The 22,745-nt window shown below is 35.6% G+C and overlaps 2 protein-coding genes and 4 non-coding genes across 7 annotated transcripts; all 6 read right to left on the reverse strand.

The window, feature by feature from the left end:
• Nucleotides 1-10,312: 10,312 nt before the first annotated feature.
• On the reverse strand, nt 10,313-10,384 carry TRNAG-UCC (transfer RNA glycine (anticodon UCC)). Its single transcript has one exon. It is a non-coding gene; the product is annotated as a tRNA-Gly (tRNA).
• A 1,051-nt stretch (nt 10,385-11,435) lies between these two features.
• TRNAG-UCC (transfer RNA glycine (anticodon UCC)) lies at nt 11,436-11,507 on the reverse strand. Its single transcript has one exon. It is a non-coding gene; the product is annotated as a tRNA-Gly (tRNA).
• A 981-nt stretch (nt 11,508-12,488) lies between these two features.
• Nucleotides 12,489-12,560, reverse strand: TRNAG-UCC (transfer RNA glycine (anticodon UCC)). Its single transcript has one exon. It is a non-coding gene; the product is annotated as a tRNA-Gly (tRNA).
• Nucleotides 12,561-14,098: 1,538 nt separating this feature from the next.
• On the reverse strand, nt 14,099-18,126 carry LOC104904258 (fructose-bisphosphate aldolase 1, chloroplastic). The gene is made up of 6 exons (XM_010692461.4): nt 17,825-18,126; nt 16,350-16,619; nt 16,135-16,244; nt 15,604-15,694; nt 15,233-15,502; nt 14,099-14,599 (listed from the first exon to the last, which is right to left on the reverse strand). The coding sequence occupies exons 1-6, from the start codon at nt 17,990-17,992 to the stop codon at nt 14,321-14,323; spliced, it is 1,188 nt and encodes a 395-aa protein (XP_010690763.1). The 5' UTR covers nt 17,993-18,126; the 3' UTR covers nt 14,099-14,320.
• Nucleotides 18,005-21,364, reverse strand: LOC104904259 (hypothetical protein). 2 transcript variants are annotated; one of them, XR_007269466.2, is made up of 4 exons: nt 21,160-21,364; nt 19,179-20,073; nt 18,777-18,888; nt 18,005-18,290 (listed from the first exon to the last, which is right to left on the reverse strand). XR_007269466.2 is itself a non-coding variant. In XM_010692462.4 (2 exons), exon 2 carries the CDS (start codon nt 20,000-20,002, stop codon nt 19,259-19,261), a length of 744 nt encoding a protein of 247 aa, XP_010690764.1. In that variant the 5' UTR covers nt 20,003-20,073; nt 21,160-21,363; the 3' UTR covers nt 19,036-19,258. The 2 variants fall into 2 exon arrangements, 1 of the variants encoding a protein (XP_010690764.1); XM_010692462.4 differs by lacking the exons at nt 18,005-18,290; nt 18,777-18,888 and having other exon boundaries at nt 19,036-20,073; nt 21,160-21,363.
• A 9-nt stretch (nt 21,365-21,373) lies between these two features.
• Nucleotides 21,374-21,446, reverse strand: TRNAE-CUC (transfer RNA glutamic acid (anticodon CUC)). Its single transcript has one exon. It is a non-coding gene; the product is annotated as a tRNA-Glu (tRNA).
• Nucleotides 21,447-22,745: the final 1,299 nt, after the last annotated feature.

Below are 22,745 nucleotides of genomic sequence, written 5' to 3' on the forward strand. Positions count from 1 at the left end.
CTATTATATACTCCATCCATAGTATAATTATTATTAGGGGTGTTCAGTGGTCAGGACCGGACCGGAATTTAAAAAAATTGGACCTGGACGGGACCGGAATTTTTTCGGTCCGATTTGGACCTGTTGGATCGGATTCTATTGTTGTAGAATTTTTCTAATTTGATTTAAACATATTTATAAATTAGATACATTAAAAATTAATAGTTTTAATGACAATATTGCTAAAGGTAATAAATAGTATGTTTTTAACTTTCTATCTTTTTTAATATATAAACCTTTTTCTTACTAAAAAATCAGAAATTCCGGCCCAGCGGTCCAGACCGGAGTATTCTGTCCGGTCCAGATTTTGGTCCAACACTGGTCTTTGCACAACCCTAGTTATTATTATTACACTTAATATGTGAAGGATTAATAGTTAGATGAGCTAAAATATATTAATTCGCTAATGCAAAAACTAACAAAGGTTGTGAGTGATTATTAATATTATTTTTTTGTAAATGAATTATGAAGAAAAAGAATACGAATTAATTGGTTTTACTGAATTAAAGAGTAGCAAAAGTAGTGAGTGTTTTAGACATTTCAGATGGACGTCATGTATACCATCTTTTCTTATATTTTGTCCATTCAATTTTTGATTGAAATATTTGATGCATATACCATTTTAACTTGTTCAAAATAGCAAGTTGAAATGAGAAAGAGTTCTTAAATTGTTTTTTTTTGTAATTTTTTTTTTCATTCCATTAAATCATTAAGGATAATCTAGTATTTTCAGAAAGGGACACCATCTTCCTTCCCTTTTCCTTATATAATATAGATATCAAAGAAATATAACATAAGAATATATTGTAGGATCCACGAGTTCATCATTAGTATGATATTGCTGCTTTATGGAGCCAAAAAAACCTCATACTAATTTAGTTAGTTAACTCTTATAAAATAGTTAACTCCTTATTTCTCCGATGCGGGGATTAAGATGAATACCCAACATATACTGTATTAATTAGAAATTGAGGATCAATGTGGTCATCCGTGGCCCTTATCCTATATACTTATGTGATGAAAAGGAACTTGACATCCTTAACCTATGAAATCAAATAATACATTCCAACTTTTAATTGGTCGATTGAAAGTTGGACAAGCCAACTTGGGATGGGATCGCTGCCTACTTTCTGGATGGATGATAATGAAGCTATACAGTACACCTAGATTCTTCTGCAATTTTATGATATATGAGGATGAAATCAAATTTTGTAGCTTGGGAATAATGGGGAATTCATATGAACAATATTAGAACAAAATGATTTTGTTCTCTTCGACTAATTAGTTGAAATCATCACATGTAAATAATACATTTTGACTCAATTGGTAAACCACATATAAAATCACGCATATAGTGGTCCATGTAGGAATTATTAACAAAGCAACACATATGCTAAAGTTGAGATTAGAGATGCCTTTAATAGCTTATAGTCGGTCCATAAATAACAAGAATGTTGTCATGTAGAATAATATGACTTGTAAAAATTTATCAACAGAATAATTTCCTTTCCCATGCATTTTGCATGGGAGGACGAATTATTACTAGCTAGTAAGAGTACTTATCCAACTGTTAACTAGGAATTGGATGTATATATATTCCTCTTGTGCCTATTTCTAAATAAATGATATTTTGCTTTTCAAGATTTAACTTTACAACAAATGATTCTTCAACTACCATCGCGAAAATTCATATTTGAAAATACTTTCAAAATGTCATATTTTTGAGAAAAATTTACCGTCAAACTTCAAACAAAGAAAAAATATTTTACTTATTTAGAAACAAAGGTAGTGCTGCTACATGACACAACCTAATAGAAACACCGGTCTTGATTTTTTCTATGAATTAACGAGAGAAACTATACAATAACTGTACACGATTTTATTGCTCAATATCTGCACATAACATGTAAATTTGTTCTCTGATGTCAAAAAAGCATTTTCTCCAGATAACTCGACCATTAGCTTCGTTTTCTAACTTCGGTTTAATATCAAAGCAACATATCATATAATCATATTGTTCTATATTATTGTCATGACTATTACAGTGCAAGCAAACAAGCCTCACACAACACAATCATATCTCATTTTCTCTATTGGTGTATATATATATGTCACACAAGCTTAATCAATTAATCATAACATTCAATTTAATTGATTGATATGTATGGATGAGATAAATTTTCAAGTCTTTATCTTAGTCCAATCATAGGTAAGTAAAGTTCCTTTTTACCTTATCTTTAGGAACAAATAAAAAAAAAGTGGTCATGATAAACTCAAGAATATATGTGTATCACTAACATTCACAAACAAGTTGCAAACTAATTAATTATTGTATAGTTTTGCAAGTACTTTGAATCAGGTACTCCAGCTTTGTTTTTGTATAGACCTATCTATTCTCTATATAAAGGAGGAGAAGTGGCTCATTGCAAATATCACAACAATAGCATCAATTAACAAACATTTCAATTTACTAACACAAAAAAAATCACACAAAGTTAACACAAACCATGCAATATCCTACTCCTCCAACTCAAACCTATCCTCCATATGGTTATGCTCAAGCACCACATGCCGCACCATGCTACCAACCTCCTTCTAATTGTGGTTATCCTCCTTACTACTCTTGGGGATTCCCTACACCTTACAACGCGTTTCCGGGTAGTGTTTTCAACTCCGGTGGCAACACCAATGGCTCCGGTACACAGGAGAACGGAGGCGTAAGCGTTGGGAATAGTAAGGAGAAGTCAGGAGGTGTTGACATCGGCAAAATTGGTGGAAATCACGGCAATAGAGATGGACAACAAGTAACTGGTGATGTTACTGTTGGTCACATTGGTGGTGCTTGATCTTTTCATCTTGTGAAGCTAAATAAGTCAATTAACTATATATGTACTTGTAGCTCATTTGGTAGGTTTCGCACCACTTGATCAATTACTTGTTAAGCTTTTAGTTATATCGCTAGTTTGATGATATTAACTAGCTTGTTAAGAGTCAAAACTATACATGATTGTGTGCTATAATTAATTTTTTTTAATTATGTCTCCAACAAATTGTAGTCATCTGTAACTTTAACGTGATCATTACATGTGAAACAGTGGAAAGTTGTGCCTATAACTTGAGGCAGCCATTTCTCCAGTGATTTAAAGTTTTGGTTTCTGTTTAATAAAACACCTTGCATGGCATGATCAACAATCATGCATGGTACTTAATTATTTAATTAGTCACATTATTATGATTTCTTGTCAAATTACTATAGTTAAAGACTTAAAGTAGAACAAACATAGCATAATAATTGCTTCAAAATTCCTTACATGCTAATTCTCCGCGCTTCATTTGCCCACCCACATATTGGGCATGTTGTGCGCGCTGTACAAGGAGCAAAGTTTCGGCTACTACGGCTAAATATCAAACATACCCAAAATTGTGAAATTCACATGTTTGAAGTTATTTCTAAAAAAAAAAAAATCTTGTACTAATTACTTCATCTGTAATATAATAACCACAATAAATGAATATTTTGTAACTTACAAATAATATCAATTTGTTTGAGTTATTATGTTACGAAGGAAGTACATTTCCTTAGAATAATTGATTATACAATGATCATCTATATACGCAGAAAATATCACATGCAAGTTCGTTGCAACTATTATATATCCTACACGGTGCAACAAATTCCCGATCAAACAATATGATGATATTCTCTAACGCTTTGACTATACTTTAATATTCTAAGGACATAAGAGAGTTGCATTGTCACGTGGCATAAATGCTGCATAAGAAATCATCCTCTATATAAGAGGCTTGTGTTTTCTTATAGTCAATTCATATCAAACATAAATACCTAGCTCACAGCACAATAAACCCCTACATATAAAAACTATGCAATCTCCACAATTTCCACCTGGTTATCCATCAGAACTGAAAAAATATGGCTATCCTCCACCTTTCCCACCTGGTTATCCTCCTGAACAATATGAGAAATACGGTTATCCACCTCGTTTCGAATCCGATAATCCAAATCATTCCGTGGTTAAACAAGAGAAACAACCAAATAATCCAGCTTCAATTCCTATTGATCAAGGTCCTGGAATTCCTGTTATGTTTCCTTGGGGACCAGGTAACTATATCCCCATTGCAGGAAATGTTTACAATTCCGGCTTTAATGTCAATCATTCTGGCTCACAATCAACTGGAGGTGTCAATGTTGGCAATCAAAATATATAGCAACTAAAACTTAACAATATTAATCCATTATTACATGCATATATAATAAGCCTGTTTATCTTATGTACGTTGATCACGTAACTAGTCAATGTTATGTACGTCGATCATTTAAATAGTTAAGCAGGATTATTATTAGTTAATTACTATATATTACTTATGTAATTGAAAAGTCTACAAGCTAAGAGTAGCAAAAAGCTGGTTATTCCCTATGTTTTTAAGTCATTATTTTTGGACATGTAAACTGAACTTCCGATGTTCAATATTAATTAATGAATAAAGAATGCTATATTAGTAGTAATGTAGTATACCTAATCATTTAATTCCATAGTTCTTGAATAAGTTTTACGAAGTCTAGCTATTATCTTTTATGATAAGATAGACAGATATGCTACGTCTCTACTACCCGTCTCATAATCGTTAGCAAATATAGTAATGATAATTTTCATGATAATGAAGTAACTTCATTATCATACACTAGCAACTACCATCACAACTCAAAACTAGCACTAAAGTAGTTATGAATTGTATTGAAAGATATATGAAGAAGTTGAAATGTTTGGGGTTGGACAAGAATTACTATAGACATTGATAGGAGATTTCACAATATAATTATCTAACTTTATTGTCGATCATATATTGTCATCATTTATTACTGTCTATTAAACAGATTGAATTATAATACAATTGGGTAAGCGGAAAGTATGATGTGGGCCAAGACTCCTCAAACAACACAAAACGAATCACGTATATAATTTCACTATTTGAAATAAATCACTCTTCAACAATATTTTTTTGGAAAATTTCCATTGGTAACCTTATAGTTTTTCATTTTTCCTATAGGGGACATGAGATGATATATTAAGAACTCTCACGGCTTTGAACGGGCATAAGAACAACTTTTACGACCGTTTCGGGGCCAGTCTGTGGCTGCACCATAAAATCATAAATGGGTGGTTTGATGGCATTCTAGGGCAATTCAGATAGTGCGAAACACCTGGGATGCATAATAAGTCGTGCTTCACCCCATAAGAAGGTTTTCGGTGAAAAATATGTCCGATCCCGGATGATCCCTGAAACGGTCAAAATTGAAGGCTATAAGTCACACTTTTAGACGTCCACGGGACCCGTACACCGAATGTTGTGGTACACTTCGAGGGGACATGTGATGGTATGTTAAGGACTCCCATGACTTTTAACGGGTATAAGAACAACTTTTACTACCGTTTTGGGGTCATTTTGTGGCTGCACGACAAAATAATAAATGGTAAGTTTCGCATCATTCTGGGGTAATTTCGTTGGTACAAAATACCCGGGATGCATTATAAGTCACGCTGCATCCCATAGGACGATTTTGGGTGACTAATATGACCGGAACCAGAGTAGCACAATAACTGTCAAAATTGAAGGCTAAGTCACGGTTTTAGACGTCACGGGACCCATGCACCGAATATCGTAGGATACCTCCTGGGGAATTGGATGGTATATCAAGGACTTCCATGACTTTAAACGGGCATGGGAACAACTTTTACGACCGTTTCGGAATCCCATCGCTGCACCTCAAAATCATAAATGGGTGGTTTGATGGCATTATGGGGCAATTTAGATGGTGCAAAGCACCCAGGATGCATTATAAGTCGTGCCGCACCCCATAGGAAGGTTTTCAACGGAAAATATGATCGAGCCCGAAGGAGCCCTATAACGGTCAAAATTGAAGACTTTAAGTCACGATTTTAGATGTCACCGGGACCCGTGCACCGAATGTCGTGGGATAACTCCCACGGCTTTGAAGGGACATAATAATAACAACTTTTACGACTATTTTGGGGCAATTCCGTGGCTGCACCACAAAATCATAAATAGGTGGTTTGATTGCATTCTGTGCCAATTCAGATGGTGCGAAGCACCCGAAATGCATTACAAGTCGTGCCGCACCCATAGGGAAGTTTTCGAGAAATATAGCCGGGTTCGAAGGAGCCCTAAAACGGTTAAAATTGAAGACTATTAGTCACGCTTTTAGACATCCCCAAGGGCCGTGCACCGAATGACGTGGGATGCCTCCAGAGGACATTGGATGGTATATATAAAGGATTTCCATGACTTTGAACGGACTTGACAACAACTTTTACGACCGTTTCGGGGTCATTCTCTGGTTGCACCACAAAATCATAAATGGGTGGTTTGATGGCATTAAGGGGTAATTCAAATGGTGTGAAGCACCGGGGATGTATTATAACTCGTGCTGCACCCCACGGCCCACAAGAAGGTTTTCGGCGAAAAAAATGATCGGGCACGGAGGAGCACTAAAACGGCCAAAATTGAAGGCTATAAGTCACGCTTTTAGACGTCATCAGGACCCGTGCATCAAATGTCGTGAGATGGCTCGAGGGAACATGGGATGGTATATTAAGAACTTCTACGGCTTTGAAAAATAACAACTTTTACAATTATTTCAGGGCAATTCCGTGGCTGCACCACAAAATCAAAAATAGGTAGTTTGATTGCATTCTGTGGCAATTCAGATGGTTCGAAACACCCGAGATGCATTATAAGTCATGCCGCACCCCATAAGAAGGTTTTCGACGAAAAATATGACCGGGTCCTAAGGAGCATTAAAACGGTTAAAATTGAAGGCTATAAGTCATGCTTTTAGACGTCCACAGGATCCGTGCACCAAATTTCGTGAGATGCCTCGAGGGGACATGGGATGGTATATTTAGAACTCCCACGGCTTTGAATGGGAATAAGAACAAGTTTTACGACGGTTTTAGAGCCATTCCGTGACTGTACTACAAAATCATAAATGGGTGGTTTGATGGCATTATGGGGTAATTCAAATGGTACGAAGCACCCGAGATGCATTATAAGTTGTGCTGCACCCTATAAAAAGGTTTTCGGCAAAAAATATGATCGGGCCCGGAGGAGCCCTAAAACAGTTAACGTCCACGGGACTCGTGCACCGAAATGTTGTGGGATGCCTCGAAGGAACATGGGATGTATATTAAGAACTTCCACGACTTTGCGGGCATAAGAACAACTTTTACGACCGCTTCAGGGCCATTCCGTGACTGCACCACAAAATCATAAATGGGTAGTTTGATGGCATTATGGGTTGATTCAGGTGGTGGAAGCATCCGGGACGCATTATAAGTCATGCCGCACCCCATAGGCAGATTTTGGTGAAAACTATGACGGGCCCGGAGGATCCCTAAAACGGTCTAAATTAAAGGCTATAACCCTGTGGTTTTCAAATTATCAAAAATGACCTTATACTCTTGTTGAATTCCCAAACATTACTTTTTCTGTTAAATTTCCGTTATATCTAACCGTTAAATAAATAAACGCATATCGAAATATTTGTGGAATGCAAATTGAGGGGAATCTAATCTTTTTTGCAAATTTTGACCTCGAATTTTAACCATGGAGGGAAAATTTGAGCCCCAAAGTCTTGGTCGGGCTATTTTTTTCGTCTCATGAAATAATGCACGCAAATCGAGATAGTTTTGTAATGCAAATTATTCCAAAAAAAAGTATCCTTGTCAAGGTTTTGGGGGTCATTTTAGTCCTTTATTTTTCAAATTTGAAGTCGAAATTTGGAAAAAATGATCAGATTCGCCTCAATTTGCATTCCAGAAACATCTCAATTTGCGTTCATTGATTTAACAGTTAGAAAAGTCACCTTTGAGAATTCAACAAGAGTACAAGGTCATTTTTAGGTATTTGAAATCCACAGGGTTACCATTAGAAAACCGAAAAACTATAAGGTTACCAATAAGAATTTCCTTATATTTGTTTTGATCCATGTGAGCTACGAAAGCAGTACAAAGTAAAAAGAAAGAGATGGAGGATTTGAACCTATGACATATCGTTCACAACACCTTAACCTTAACCACTAGTCACCCTTGAACAACGTAACAAGTTAACAACTCACCTCAAGACTTATTCGATTATATTTTTTGAATGTTATGATAAGATGGGTCGGTTTGCATAGAGGATATATGCTTTTGAAACATGGTGATCGGCCTCAGAATCACTGGTTTGTCCAAGGTCGTCTAATCTCAATAATATGCATATGCTAAAATTTGAAGTCATTATAACTTTTGTCATACGCAGCCTACTCCTGAAAAAGACATCAACGTCCCCTGAGAAATTAGGATATATGCTTTTCAAACTAGGTGGGTATAGAATCATCACTAGTGTGCCACCGTCCATGATAAACACCATACATGCATCAATCACAAAAGTTACATTCCTTGCCTTTTTTTTAACAAGAGGATTGGCTGAATGACTTATTCACAGACGATACAAGGATATGCTCAAAGGTTTCGCCAATAACTATATATTATATATGTAGTGTGTCATACGTAATACATACGTTGAAGTTATCATCTACTAACTAATTACTAATTAGAGCATCATACCCAAAACCAAACTTTATCCCAATCTAGTAGCACAACATGTGATGTTATTGTAGAACTTTTTTTAAACCAATCGAAAAAATATTTGTTGCTTATTCAATAAAACTCTCCCTCTTGACTTTCCATGTCAATATTACTGAACTTTGATCAGATGGATCGACTCACTTATATTTAAGAATTTACATAGTCATTTGTGATATTGTTAGATTTGTTCAATGTATTTCGTTTGCTTTTAAATTAGTTGCAATAATATTCATTTTTAGGTACTTTTATTTAGATGCAATATTTCCTTATTTTGTAAAGGTTTTGGAAAAATTGATCATTTTATCTAATTTTAAGCCCCACATATAAAAAATATGGATAACAGGTCAAATTTACTCTCCCCCTCTTTTATTATTTATGTAAAAAAAGTATTTATCAAAACTAAAAAAAACAAAGGTAGTATATTTAAAAATATACTATCACATTTTAATAGATTTACTGATATTTAAAGTGATCAATGATCAAAGTATATAGTACTAGACTACTTGAGAATTTGAGATTGTGAAAGTCAAATTCTTACAGTTTTTCTTTTTTTTTTTTATAAAAAGAAGTGGCCCAGACCCCGCTCGGGTCTTAATGGGCCAGACACTTGAGAGTAAGGGGGAAGGGTAAAGGGAATCCCTATTCTCAAAGTGCCTCTAGTGGGGATTAAACCCCCAACCTTGAAGTTGGAAAAGTGCTCTCCTTACCAGTTACCACTGGACCAAGTACTACTTGTTGTCAAATTCTTACAATTAGTATAAACCAAAGAGCATGCATGTATTGAAAAAGATCTTTAGGAATAAAATATTATCATGTGGTATTAATGCAACCAAAAAAAAACCTTATGTTAGAGCATATAAGTCTTTATGTAATCCACGTACTTTTGTCGCGCATCTTATCACTATGTAATCTGCTTATATTCTAAGCAAATGCACAATACTTGATACAATTAGCTAGCTATAACTTGTTATATAGAGGAGACTTGCATTTGTTGCAAACATATCATCATATCAAAAGTACCCTAAACCTCAAAAAACAGGCAATTCAGTTATAAAACATGGGTCTCGTCGATACACTAGAAAATCTTGTTCCAGTTTCTCAAAATAACGCTGATTATGCTCCACAATATCCACCCAACAATAATTATCAACCCAACTCGAACCCACCTGCTAATTCGAACCCTAACTATGGTTACGCACCTCCTCCATATGCCATGTATAATTCAAGTGGTGTCAATGGATCCGGCATACAAAAAAATGGCGCCGTCAAAGTTAACAACCGGAGCCAAAAATCCGGCGGTGTTAACATCAAGAGCATTGGAGGCAACAGTGGAAACCAAGGTAGCCAGAGCGTTGTTGGCGATGTTAAACTTGGCAACATTGGTTTCTAGACCATGTAACAAGTTTACAACTAATGTGTACTATCGTTGTTATACGTACTACTTATGAATTATGATTATTAGTCAAGAATATGCTTTTGTGGCTTGCCTTAAGTCAATGATTGTAAGCTTTGGGTATATTTTAATAAACTTTTATTGAGAAAGATGTGAAACAAAATGAAGTTGTTCATCAAATTGCATATACTAGACAAAACAAAATAAAAAAAATTGCGTCTGCCAGGAGTCGAACCCGGGTCTATTGCTTGGAAGGCAATTATCCTAACCGTTGGACTACAAACGCTTTATGTTTTGAAATTCAGCAATAACACTGTGCTCTTTTAACCATAAACCACAAGAGATAGATTATGAAGAGAAAATTAATTAAGGCTTTTGATATACACTTCAAAAATGTATAATCTCTTTCATTATAGGTTTAGTTGGAAAAGTACTTTAAAACAAAATCCATCTAAGATATATACTTAAAAAAAATTATTTATCAAATAAACTCAACAGTATCATTATATTTAGAGTGCCTTGAAAATATTAGGATTGATGAACTAATTAGGAAAAATTCTTAGTAGGGGAAGAGTTTTAAAACATTTTACGACACTATTAGAATTATGATTACAATTAGTTTAGGCAATGCATGGCCCTAGGTTGAAAACTACTACTCCTTCCGTCCCATAATATAAGTCCTGATTCTGTTTTTACGCGGGAATTAAGGTTAAATGGAATCTTGTTTTATTTGAATAAAAAAAATTATTTTTATTGATAAACACTTACATTGCTTTTTTCTTTTTAACAAAAAATAAAAACTATCATTTAATGTTGCATGGTTTAATGTGTAGAGGAGTTTAATGAGGTAAAAGATTCCATTTTGTCATTAATAAGGTGCATTGGAAGCTGAAATTATGATGACATTTTGGGAATTAAACTATTTTCATGAGGGTATTTTGGGTATAATCATTGATTGAAAATAGAAATAAGACTTATATTTTGGGACACCTTATAAGGAAACAGGACTTATATTATGGGACGGATGGAGTATTTAAGGTGGGACAATTATTCTTAACTCACATGTGGGCTTTACTCTTAACAGAACACCATCTAATGACCGTTGTTTGAAGAAATACTCCAACATGTCTTTCATACAATGCGGTGTACAATGGTTTAGAAGCTAAGATGTGCAAATTATACAAAACTAGGTAAAATATATATAGATAAAAATTGTAGGTAAAGATATATTAGCATAATTGCATACTACACAAAACAAGTAAATTAAATTAAAATTGGTTATGAGATTTTGAACAGAAATAAATATATGCAACAAAATGGGGAAAAAAATGGAACATTGCGTCTGCCGGGAGTCGAACCCGGGTCTATTGCTTGGAAGGCAATTATCCTAACCGTTGGACTACAGACGCATTACATTGTAAACTTGTGCATAGTAACTCATCTTAATCTTGCTATAACAAGAATATTCGAAACACGAGCTTCTCTATTGGTCCGTGACAAAAATTCAAGGATGGACCCTTTTCTAGATAAATATTAGTTGGCCCTAGTTAGCTACAAAATCAATTTTAAGATTATGCATATATCAATGTTTATTTGTAGTTATTTTCTTACATTATATGTATATTTTTGATCATATTTGCGCAAGTTCAACAAATTCAATATGAGCATTGTGTTATTACATTGGTTGCATAATCGAGCAAGTGAAGAACGGTCTAGCAAGAGGAGCTGGCATATAGGCTAAAACTTTAAAGGATGAGATAGCGATCAAATAAGAATTCGACCTATTTTCACAAGTCTCTGTTTTCGAAGATGTCTCTAAGCCAAAGGTTGTACTAAGGGGTGCATGTTCCCTAGAATTAAAATCATAAATCCACCTTTGATTAGAGTTACATTCTCTGTTCAATCAAAAGGAACTAGTTAGAGTTTCTCAATAAACCTAATTCTACTTGAGAAAACAGGTTAGAGTTCCTCAATTAAACCTAATGCTACTTGAGAAAACATGTTGGAGTACATACGTGAAAGAACTAATGCTGCAATTTGCATGTATTATGAAACGAAGTTGGTATATACCTCACCTATATCCCCAGTGCATCAAAAATCCCATAATATGAACAAAGCAAAATTTCACACATGACATTTTCGCAACATACGCCTATCAAGTTTCCAATCCTAAAAGTTAGACTGAATAGTACAAGAATGGTGAGTAATCAATGTAGTTGGCCACCATTTATCCAGGTGATCAAGCGATATCTGGTGGCATTGTGTGAAATAGATGCTCTTATTTGGTTATACAACACTCAACATCTATAAAAAGGAATCACAGATTATGTATACAAACGGTGAATCTGCCAATTTTGAAGCAAAACATATATTTCCAAGAAAAAGTTATTTGCGTCTGCCGGGAGTCGAACCCGGGTCTATTGCTTGGAAGGCAATTATCCTAACCGTTGGACTACAAACGCTTTCTATTTGATAAATTTGTTTAAAATAAACAGATATAAATACTTCACAATTGAGTCGAAATCTCATATATAGGTCACTAGTAGGGGTGTTCAATGGGCCGGGTCCTCATTTAGAACCCGGATCAGGCCCGCTTTTAAGAGGGTTGATTTGGGTTTTTATGCACCATATTTTGATCTGAGTGAAGTATAAAATATAAAAAGGGCTGGGTTAAAATCGGCTTATTTTTAAGAGGGTTGAGTTTACTTACGACTCCAGACAGACTAATACATTCTAGAACTACTAACAAACAAGCTTAATTTGCAGTGAATAAAACCCACTTGTTATGTATTCATAAATGAACATGTTTGAACAGCTTTTTTTAAAGCTAGTTTACTATATTTTTACTCAGTAATGTATGTATGTATATATGTAAGTAGGTTGTTTAAGTTTGTTTATTACCTCTCAACGATTGTGTGCACAAATAATGCGTTTCTGTTGAATTTGTGATGTATAGCGCATTAGAGATTCTTTTTTCAAATTTGAATTTAAAAGATATATGTTCTTTTACCTTAAGCGTAGGTGTTCATTTACTATATGCTTTTTTCATTATAACCTATGTTCTTTTTTATTGATATAGATTTACATGTTCTTTAATTTTAAGTTGTCTGTGAAAAGTAGAAAAGTTGTTGAAAAGAGTTTGTGTTCTTTAATACAAATGATATGTTCTTTTTGGGTGCACAATGAGCATTGTGCACCCTAATGCATAATCCACACTTTGTAAAAGGTATACACAGCTTAGTCTCTTAATTAAATTAAACTTGTTTTGAGCATGTTTGTGCTTAAAATTCAGCTTGATATATGAATGAACAAGGTTAAGTATACCCAAGCTAGCCCGTTGTTGCTTGATAAGTTGAGAACAAGAGATTTAGAACCTTGAGCTTAGCTACTCAAACAATCAAAACTCATGTAATATAGCTCAAACACTCCAAACTATATTTATCTTGGCTCATTAGAATTTTAAACGAAGATGCTAGAGGTGTGGCTATGTCACAGACCACGGTTTCCTGCTTTTTATTTTTGTTTCTTCAATTTTTCCAGGCTTTGCTCCTTGATCATAGATTACTTCAAGTCGAGAATTATGTTCAAAATCCTAATATTTCAAGCACATTCTAGTAGGGCTCGTTTACTATCGTTGTTTATTTCAAGTTTTCAATTTGGAAATCATAGAACGTAGTTTTCAGTTTCTGTTGTCAGTTTAAGTTTATTGTACTCCTTATATCATATGACTTTTATATTCATAAAACCAAAAACTAAAAACTGACGTAAAGCTAAACAGACTATTGGTTTTCAGATTTGATGATTTTTTGTCAAATCTATCTGTAATTTGAGCACAGATTACAGGATTTGTCAAATCTACATGTAATCAAACATAGAAGTGAATCTTATTAGGTGACCTGAAAAAACATTCAAACCATATTAGAAGTGACAATTTCAATCAACTTGAATATGAGATACATAGTATTGACAAAAAGTACAGATACACAAGGCTCAACAAAGCTAAAGTAAATCTCATTAGTAGCTAGACATCTTATTAAGCTTGAGTATAAGGTACATACGTACATTTCAAGTAATTACCAAAAATAAGTTTGTTTAATTTCCATTGATCACATCACTAGGACCTTCAAACTTCAAAACACAAATCTGAAATATCAGTCCTTGATCAGCCCCCAAATAATTGACAAACTTAATCTACTTGGATCTCCCACTTCTTAAGATCTTCTTAGTAAGTGTAGCCCTTGACGAACATATCCTTCTTGGCCTCCTCGGACTCACCCTCACCAGTGTACTTACCCAGCTGGGCCGCGGAGTTGGACTTGGCACGAAGCAACAGGGCATCTTGTGCTGCCTTCACATTCTCGGGCCTTCCTCCCCAGGTCTTCAAGCAGGTGTTTTGGAGGGCTCTTGCGTAGGAGAATGATACGTGCCATGGGTTTGGGCTCTGGTTCATGGCATTCAAGTTCAGGGTTGCCTCTACCTCAGATTGCCCACCAGACAAGAACTGCCAACAGAAGTAAATCATAATCACCACAAGATTCTTTGGAATTAATCAAAGAGGAAAATCACCAAAATGATCCAAACTAGTAGACATTCTTTTACTTGGTAATTTGATCTGATTCATAGTTCACACTATCATGCACTAGCTCTATGGAACTCATCAGAATTCAGAACATAAATTTTCCCATATCATGTGACATTAACTCGGAAAGAATACCAACTTCCCTCGCTCCTACATAGCAACCCACTTTTATTTGGTGTAAGGTTGTCACGATGATAGTGAAGTAGACATGATTCGATCTTAGGTGATGTACTACCTCAACATGACTTTACCAACTAAGGTAGTTGATGTTTTAACATAACAAGCCACTTTCTGTTCAGATTGTTCCAACATAACTGCTCATTTCTCAATTTAGTAAGTTAAACTTTGAACTTTTTCATATCACCCTTACTCATAACAAAGAGTTCAAAAGAAAGGCGGACTCTTAACACATCTAGATGTAAAATTTAGATAACGAGAGCCAGTAAACTGAATTCTTTAGAAATGACCGTCAATTAATAGAAGCCTATTATTTAAGGACACATAACGAATTAAGCATTATATCTGTGTAGAGTGTTAAAAGGGATAGGAACTTGCCATGATTCCAGGGACAGCAGGGGGGATTCTCCTGTGGAGGAGCTTAAGGGTGTAGTCAGCAACTTGTTCAGGGGTGGCCCTTTCCTTGCACTCAGCACCTGGGGTAACCATGCTAGGCTTAAGAAGGATACCCTCAAACAGCACATTGTTCTCTGCCAAGTAGTAGAACACCTCTGCCCAAACCTGCTGAGCCACCTCGAATGTCCTGTCGATTCCATGCTCACCATCAAGAAGAATCTCTGGCTCAACAATTGGGACCAATCCGTTGTCCTGAATACACCAGATAATTAATAGCAAGAAGCACATGAACTAGTTTGGAAAAATAATAAAGAAAAAAGTTTTTTTGCTTGGGTGTTGGTTTTTTTGCTTACTTGGGTGATAGCAGCATAGCGAGCAAGACCCCAAGCTGCTTCCTTCACTGCCAGAGCAGATGGACCATTGGGAATGCTCACAACAGTACGCCTATATAAGACCGAAGATAAAGAATTTATTGTGAACATTGAGTTCCATTAATTAAACAATGAAATGTTGACAACATTAGACTCAAACATAGATCATCTAACAATATTAGACTGAAGTCTGAACTAATGAATTCACCTAAAAAAAAACAGTACCAACTATGAACCATGCTAACAAAACTTAACTAGTATGTTTGAAATTTCAGGCATATGAAACATCAGTAGGAATGTAAAAGTAACATTCCTAAGTGAACATGCCTGAATTTCTAACTTTGACATCACTAAAATTGGTTGTATACACATAGTTTATAGTCCAGCCTACTTTGTATAATGTCTTACTCCAAACCATATTATATGATGGACCATAGTTCAGTATATTCTTATCAGTTATTCCAATAAGAAAACATCTACTTGTATATTCTGGGCGTAAAATCATGTATGTACCATTTGGCAAAGCGAGCACCCTGCTGGTAGTAAGCAGCAGAGCGTGAAGCAAGACCATCAAGACCTTGGCACCATGACTCGTCGTTTGAGCCAGCAAGTGGAACCAAACCCTGTAAAAAATAGTACATTTTCCAAGCTCATTTAACCATATTACAAAACATTATTTGCCCAAACTTGATTTAACATGAAAGAGAGTTAGTAGTAAGATATCGAACCTTATCGACTTTGATACCAGGAATAATGCCCTGCTCAACGAGGACATCAACCATCTTCTTGCCGTCAACAGTGGATTGGTAGAGAGTCTCCTCAAAGAGGATAGCACCAGAGATGTACTGACCAAGGCCTGGGGCAGATATAAGAAGGGTACGGTAGGCTTGGCGGTTAGCCTCAGTGTTCTCTAACCCGATTGAGGCAAGACGTTTCCCACAGGTGGCATTCGACTCATCCATAGCCAAAATTCCACGCCCTGGTGATGCAACGCTTTTCTGCATTCACACCCACCATAAACAAACAAATTTAGTCTTCAGAATTTTGCTGTCATACTTCGTGCACAAGGGATAAGTGTTACTAGTATTATCTTAGAGCTAGTATAAGTTTGTTAAAAACTACAGTATTCATCAGGATTCTCACTAAGATGAAACTTTGAATAATCAAAGTCATTGACATAAGTGTCACAGTATCACAAATACTACACTTAATCTACTGACTTGTAATCTTCATCAAGATGGTAGCTTTTACATTGCACTTGGTATTTAAATAGATCCACAAAACAGGATCCCCATAAGTAGAGGAAGGCCATCTCAGGGTGCGCCTCTTCACCTTATAAACTTAAGTTTCAATAAGCGCGTTTCTTCAAAATTCAGGTCAAGAGTACCCTAAGAGGATGTGGAAAGTGGCATAAAAACTTGAACTACCATTTGTTTTAGTCACATTGTTCTAAATTTCTAATCCCCATACTTTAGGTGCTTTAGTATGCAAGAAAAAATATACCTTAACGGTTGACATGATAACATTATTCATGTTTATATCATAAAAGCATGCATAATACTACCTCCGTTTCACAATACATGTATCATTTTCTTCTTTTGAATGTTTCACAATACATGCACCATTTCCTCTTTTGGATGTTCTCTTCCTTCAAAACATCATCACATGGGTTTGAATGCAATCGCAACCCCCTTCTCTCCTCAACCTTGGTTTGTGTATCATATATAAATTGTGCATATATTATAAAACGGAGGTGGTATTTATATTTTACATGGCCCCCACTATATTTAAGGCGCCCCTCAGTGGAGGGCTCTAAAATTTTCTAGTAGTCCAGTAAAGAAAAAAAAAAAAAGCAAACTCATTACTTTTCTCTTCATCTCAGTATCTCACAATATGTTGCTTAGTTTTCATTAAACCGTTTTGACTTGTAAAGACTATTTACAATGTTTTTCTTCTAATAATGGGTCATTCTCATATTTGTGGAAAATATAAGACTAGCACACGGTTGCCAAATTTATTGAGACGGCCTGTTTGCAACATGAGTAATTACTACTAGATACTTATTATCATTACTAGATATTCCCCTTCAAATAATTGAACCTATAATCTAAAAACAACTATGCATTAATATGTTCTACCAGAATAACATGAACAAACTTAATTCAGTAACAATACTAAAAAGGCTCTGAGTTTATAAACATACCGCGGTCTTAACAAGTTCATCGGCATAGGAGGCACGGACAGTCAGAGAAGAGGAAGCCGAGGAGGCGAACCTGACACCAGCAACAGAAGGAAGGCGCAGAGTCTGGCCCTTGACAAACTCAGACTTGTCAAGCACAGGGGAAGTCTTCAGAAGAGAAGCTGAAGCCATTTTTCTTTAATGAATTGTGTGCTAAAGAAGCAGGAAAGACTTAACCAAAAGATATGCTAAGAAGCTGAATAGCTCTATAAGTCTTATCCTTCCTCTTAGCAAGCTCTACCACACACACAGGCTATACAACCAATGCATCAGTACTTCAAATATATATAACTCTAGTTTTATGCATGTTATCATAAGATGTCTCACTTGAGGCTCTTATGCTTCATCCACTCACGTTTCGCCATGTGGATGATAACCTGCTGACTTGGCATGGCCCCGGCTCGGTAAACGAGGTCTGGTTTCTGCCCACCTTAAGAAAAATATAAATTAAAAGAAGATAAATCTTGACAAATGAAGAAGAATTTGTTGTGTTTTTATGAAAGGTGAATATGAGGCTGTTATCTTCTTTGTATTGTCTTTTAGTATGTTATGAATTAATGGTTATGGTTAATCACTGGATTTTGAGGGTATGGTGTGATTTCCTTCATTTGACGGTTAATAAAATGCCAGGTCAAATTAGAGAATATGCTTAAATGCTATGTGGATGAAGTATCTTCGTTCATCAATGGCTAAGGGACCCACCCTTATAAGCCACATTATCCTCGTCTTTTTCTTTCCAATTGAAGAATAGAGACTAAAAATGATATCAGCAGCATTATTATCACAATAAAATGCATGTCTAGGTTGTGACATACATATTTACACTCATATCAAAAGCCATTCAAGAAATACAAGCTTTAAAAGCACAGAAACATGACATAAAGTAAAATGTTGAAGTAATCATATGATTCCTCACACGATTTTGATGTCGAAATCTGTCATTCAATGCCATTTGATGAGCTGAGAGTTAAGGCTCTCTGATTTCTGCCGCTTCTGTTATTGCTGCTGGATTAAGGTAGGATAAGTTCCTATCAAGGCCAATAAGTTCGGATAAGGGTGAATAAATTCATGTAAGATTTATACAAGGTCCAATAAGTTCATATATGTGAAATTCAAGTGAAGAAAATAAATTCGGTTATACTATATACTATATCTAATTCATATCCTTGCAAACATATCAAACTAACATGATTACTTAACAAAGAGTTCTACACTTCATTGAAACTAATTGTAACTTCTAGAGATGAGCAAATTCAAATGACACATGTTTTAGTATCTAGGAAAATTAGAATCCAAATACAACTTTACATAAACTCACCTTTCAGAGGCTAGAAGGCGAGAATGAAAATTTTATAAATGACCAGGAACTAAATGAGAATATTACAGCAAACAAATGACTCATTTTGTATTTTGCTTCAGAGAAAGACCATCAATGCCAGCAATGAGATCATCCATGGACACATGCATTTGATCTTTCGACGCTGCTGAATCAAAAGAAATTGATTGAATCTGTGAAGGACCATCATCAATGGCTTTGTTCAATTGTTTGGTAAAATCGTCTTGTTCGTCAGAAACCCCGAGATCCCAAACTTGGAAGATGGATTGCAGTGAAGTATCCACCTCATATAAACTCGAGCTCAAACCAGAATCAAGGTCCTCCACTTTCACATCTTCAGAATAATTTGGCCGGAAAACATTATTAAGGTTTTTTCCTCTCATCCGAAGTCTCATATTTCTAGATACAAAATCGTCCCCATCATCTTCAGATATATCAATGCTTTCAACTTCTCCAAAATCATCATCTTCATCCAAGAGATCCTCATCTTCATCAGATCCTCTGCCAAATTCACCACTACTCAGATTTTCTCTAGAACGAAAAGCCTCATTAGCAATCACTTCCATACTGCTCTGCGCTGCAGAAAAATTAGCCGGTGATTCTGATTGAGAGCTAATAATCTCCAGCAAGGCATCTTTAATAGAACTCCAGTCGGCATCAGAAGCATCCACCTCTTTGTTCAGGCAAGAATCAGCCCATGCTAAATCTTCAGGAGACAGAGCATCATCATCCAGGTTGGATATTACGGAATCTAGAAAGACAGAATGCATTGAGTCTTCCTTCATGTCATAATTTACTGTGGCCATTGGCTACAAAATAAGCCTTGTACAAAGTCCGGCAACAGTACGTGAAAGTATTAAGAACAGAACTGTCACTCCTGAAACAAACAGTCGCAATAAAAAATGAGTAACAAGTTCAATCACTTAGTCAAGTGAATCAAAACCCAGGATCTCAGGAAGTAGACGCAGATATGAACGGCTCTGGGGAAACACACAGGACATGAAAGCAAAACATCCAGCAATGTGGCATTAATTCATGGTAGATTAAGTATGAAGTGAAATACACAATTGATCTCTCCCAATCCTCCCACTAAAGTTCCTTACAAATATTGAAAATATCACGACCAGGACCGACACTCGTAACATATGAAGAACCTAGCAGTAATTGCCACCACAACCAGTTCAAACCACAAAGACTTAAAGCTCAAATTCTCTGAGCCTGAAAACGCTCTTTGCCACCATGAAGAACAATAACAAAAGAACCGATTACCAGAAAGATCAATAAGACAACAATGTACATTGTTCACAATATCATTCCCATATGATCGCTTCCAAACGAAAAACACATCAACTGCATAGATGACAAATCGAATGGATCGATTCCACAACAGTAGTGATACTAGCTAGTAGCTACAAACACAACAAAGCTTATAAAATCTTTTAAGAACCTCATTTCAACATCAAAACCATAACACATTCTAATCTCCGATTCTCCATAAACGAATTAGACTACTCATCCTGCACGAATTCAGACGCAATCGCAGCGCAGCACGTATCTAAGAAACAATGTTTTTTCCATGAAATTCATCAATCCGCAATGTGCCAGCACACAGTAAAGAAAGCTTAGCTTGAACCTCTATTTACTAAATTCAGTTCAATCATTGAACATTCAATACATAACTCTACTTTAACTAGTTGATGGATATTTCTACGATATATAGCACAAAATCATGCAACAGCAACACATGATTTTATACATGAAAATGATCATCATCATCAATTCTAAAGTAAGTCAACAACTTAAATTAAAACCTTCAATCATACAATTTCAGTTTAACAAAAAGATATTACATCAAAATGATCAATTAATGAACTAAAATAATAGCTTAAATTTGAGATAAATCTAAGCTAAACAGAGAATATTATCAAACTAAAAAAACGAAAAGAAAAGATTGAGCATTAACCTTTGAATTTGTGGACGAGAAAGTGAAAAATCTGCTGAATTTGTGAATTATTAAAGATTGTTGAAGACTGAAAGAAGAAAAAAAATAGATGAATAGAAAATTGTTGGATTCGAGACTTTTCTATTACGCTAGGGATTTGTTATGGGAAAGAAAAAGGGGGGGTTTAGAGGCGTAAATGGGGAAGATGATAAAATTAAAAAGTGACCTAAAAGTTTTCCGTTGCCGGGACTTGAACCCGGGTCTCTCGGGTGAGAGCCGAGTATCCTGACCAACTAGACTACAACGGAGTTGTTGATAAATCTCTATACTAATATTTTAAAATAGTTACGGGTGCGTTCTTATAAACCTTATTGGATTTAATTGAAATTTATTAGACCTTATTAACTTTTAGCAATTAGACCTTATTAGAATTGATTGAAACTTATTTCACTTATTTGGAACTTATTGCACCTGATTGAAACTTATTGGACCTTATTAGATCTGATTGAAACTTATTGCCTTGATTGAAACTTATCTGAAATTATTTGAACTTATTGGACCTGAAACTTAATTTATTAAGGAGAAGAGAACGCACCCTAAAACCGTATTTGAATCAATAGAAAAGGCAAATACCTTATGATACACTAGATCCGACTCGGTTATTGATAGAGTGAGTTAGAGATGTAAATGGATCGGGTTCGGGGCGGGTGGAGCATCACCCGCATCCATCACCCGCTACCATCCACACCACCCGATCCATCCATCACCCGGAAAAATCACCACCCGAATCCGTCCATCCATTTACTTTCGGGTGAACGGATGGATCGGGTTATAATCGGGTGAAATTACCTCAAAATAATGCTAACCATAAAATTTCAGAAAAATAAAGTTTCAACAATAAAACCATAGATCCACAACCACAATTCAACTTAAGTTCAAAACCACAATAATTCGCATACAGATATTAGGAAAATTAGGTTGGGCATTGGGCTTTTAGATTTGGACATTTAGTTGGGCCTTGAGGATTGGACCTAAAAAAAAGTTTTTTTTTTAATAAACGGGTGATGGGTCGGATTAACGGGTCGGGTGATGGATGAAAAGTGTCAACCCGAATCCGATCCATCACCCGCATCCGTTAATCCGTCACCCGTTAACCATCCGTTTAAACCGGGTTTTTCACCCGTCCATTAAGACGGATGGACCGGGTGACCGGGTGGTCCACTGGATATTGCCATCTCTAGAGTGAGTAGATCTGCCATTTCTTGAAATTTCTCTTCGTATTCAAAATCGTGTGTCACATTTCTTTTTCATATAGTAAAAAAAAAGAAGCATGGCTTACGTGAAGATTTGAACCCACAACCTCAATAAGTATGACTCCACCATATTATTATGAGAACGTATTGTGTCGGACTCGTCCGACCATAATCTTGGTCGGACGACTTTCAGGTGGTTCCAATTTTTTTTCAGGTAGTCTTCATTTTTTTTCAGGTGGTTCCAATTTTTTTCAGGTAGTCTTCATTTTGTTTTCAGTTAGTCTTCTTTGTTTTTCAGTGGGTTTTTGTGCTTCAGTTAGACTTACTTGGGTTTCAGTTGGTCTTTATTCTTTT

This window comes from Beta vulgaris, chromosome 9 (genome assembly GCF_026745355.1).
Source record: "Beta vulgaris subsp. vulgaris cultivar EL10 chromosome 9, EL10.2, whole genome shotgun sequence".
Taxonomy (NCBI): Eukaryota; Viridiplantae; Streptophyta; class Magnoliopsida; order Caryophyllales; family Amaranthaceae; genus Beta; species Beta vulgaris.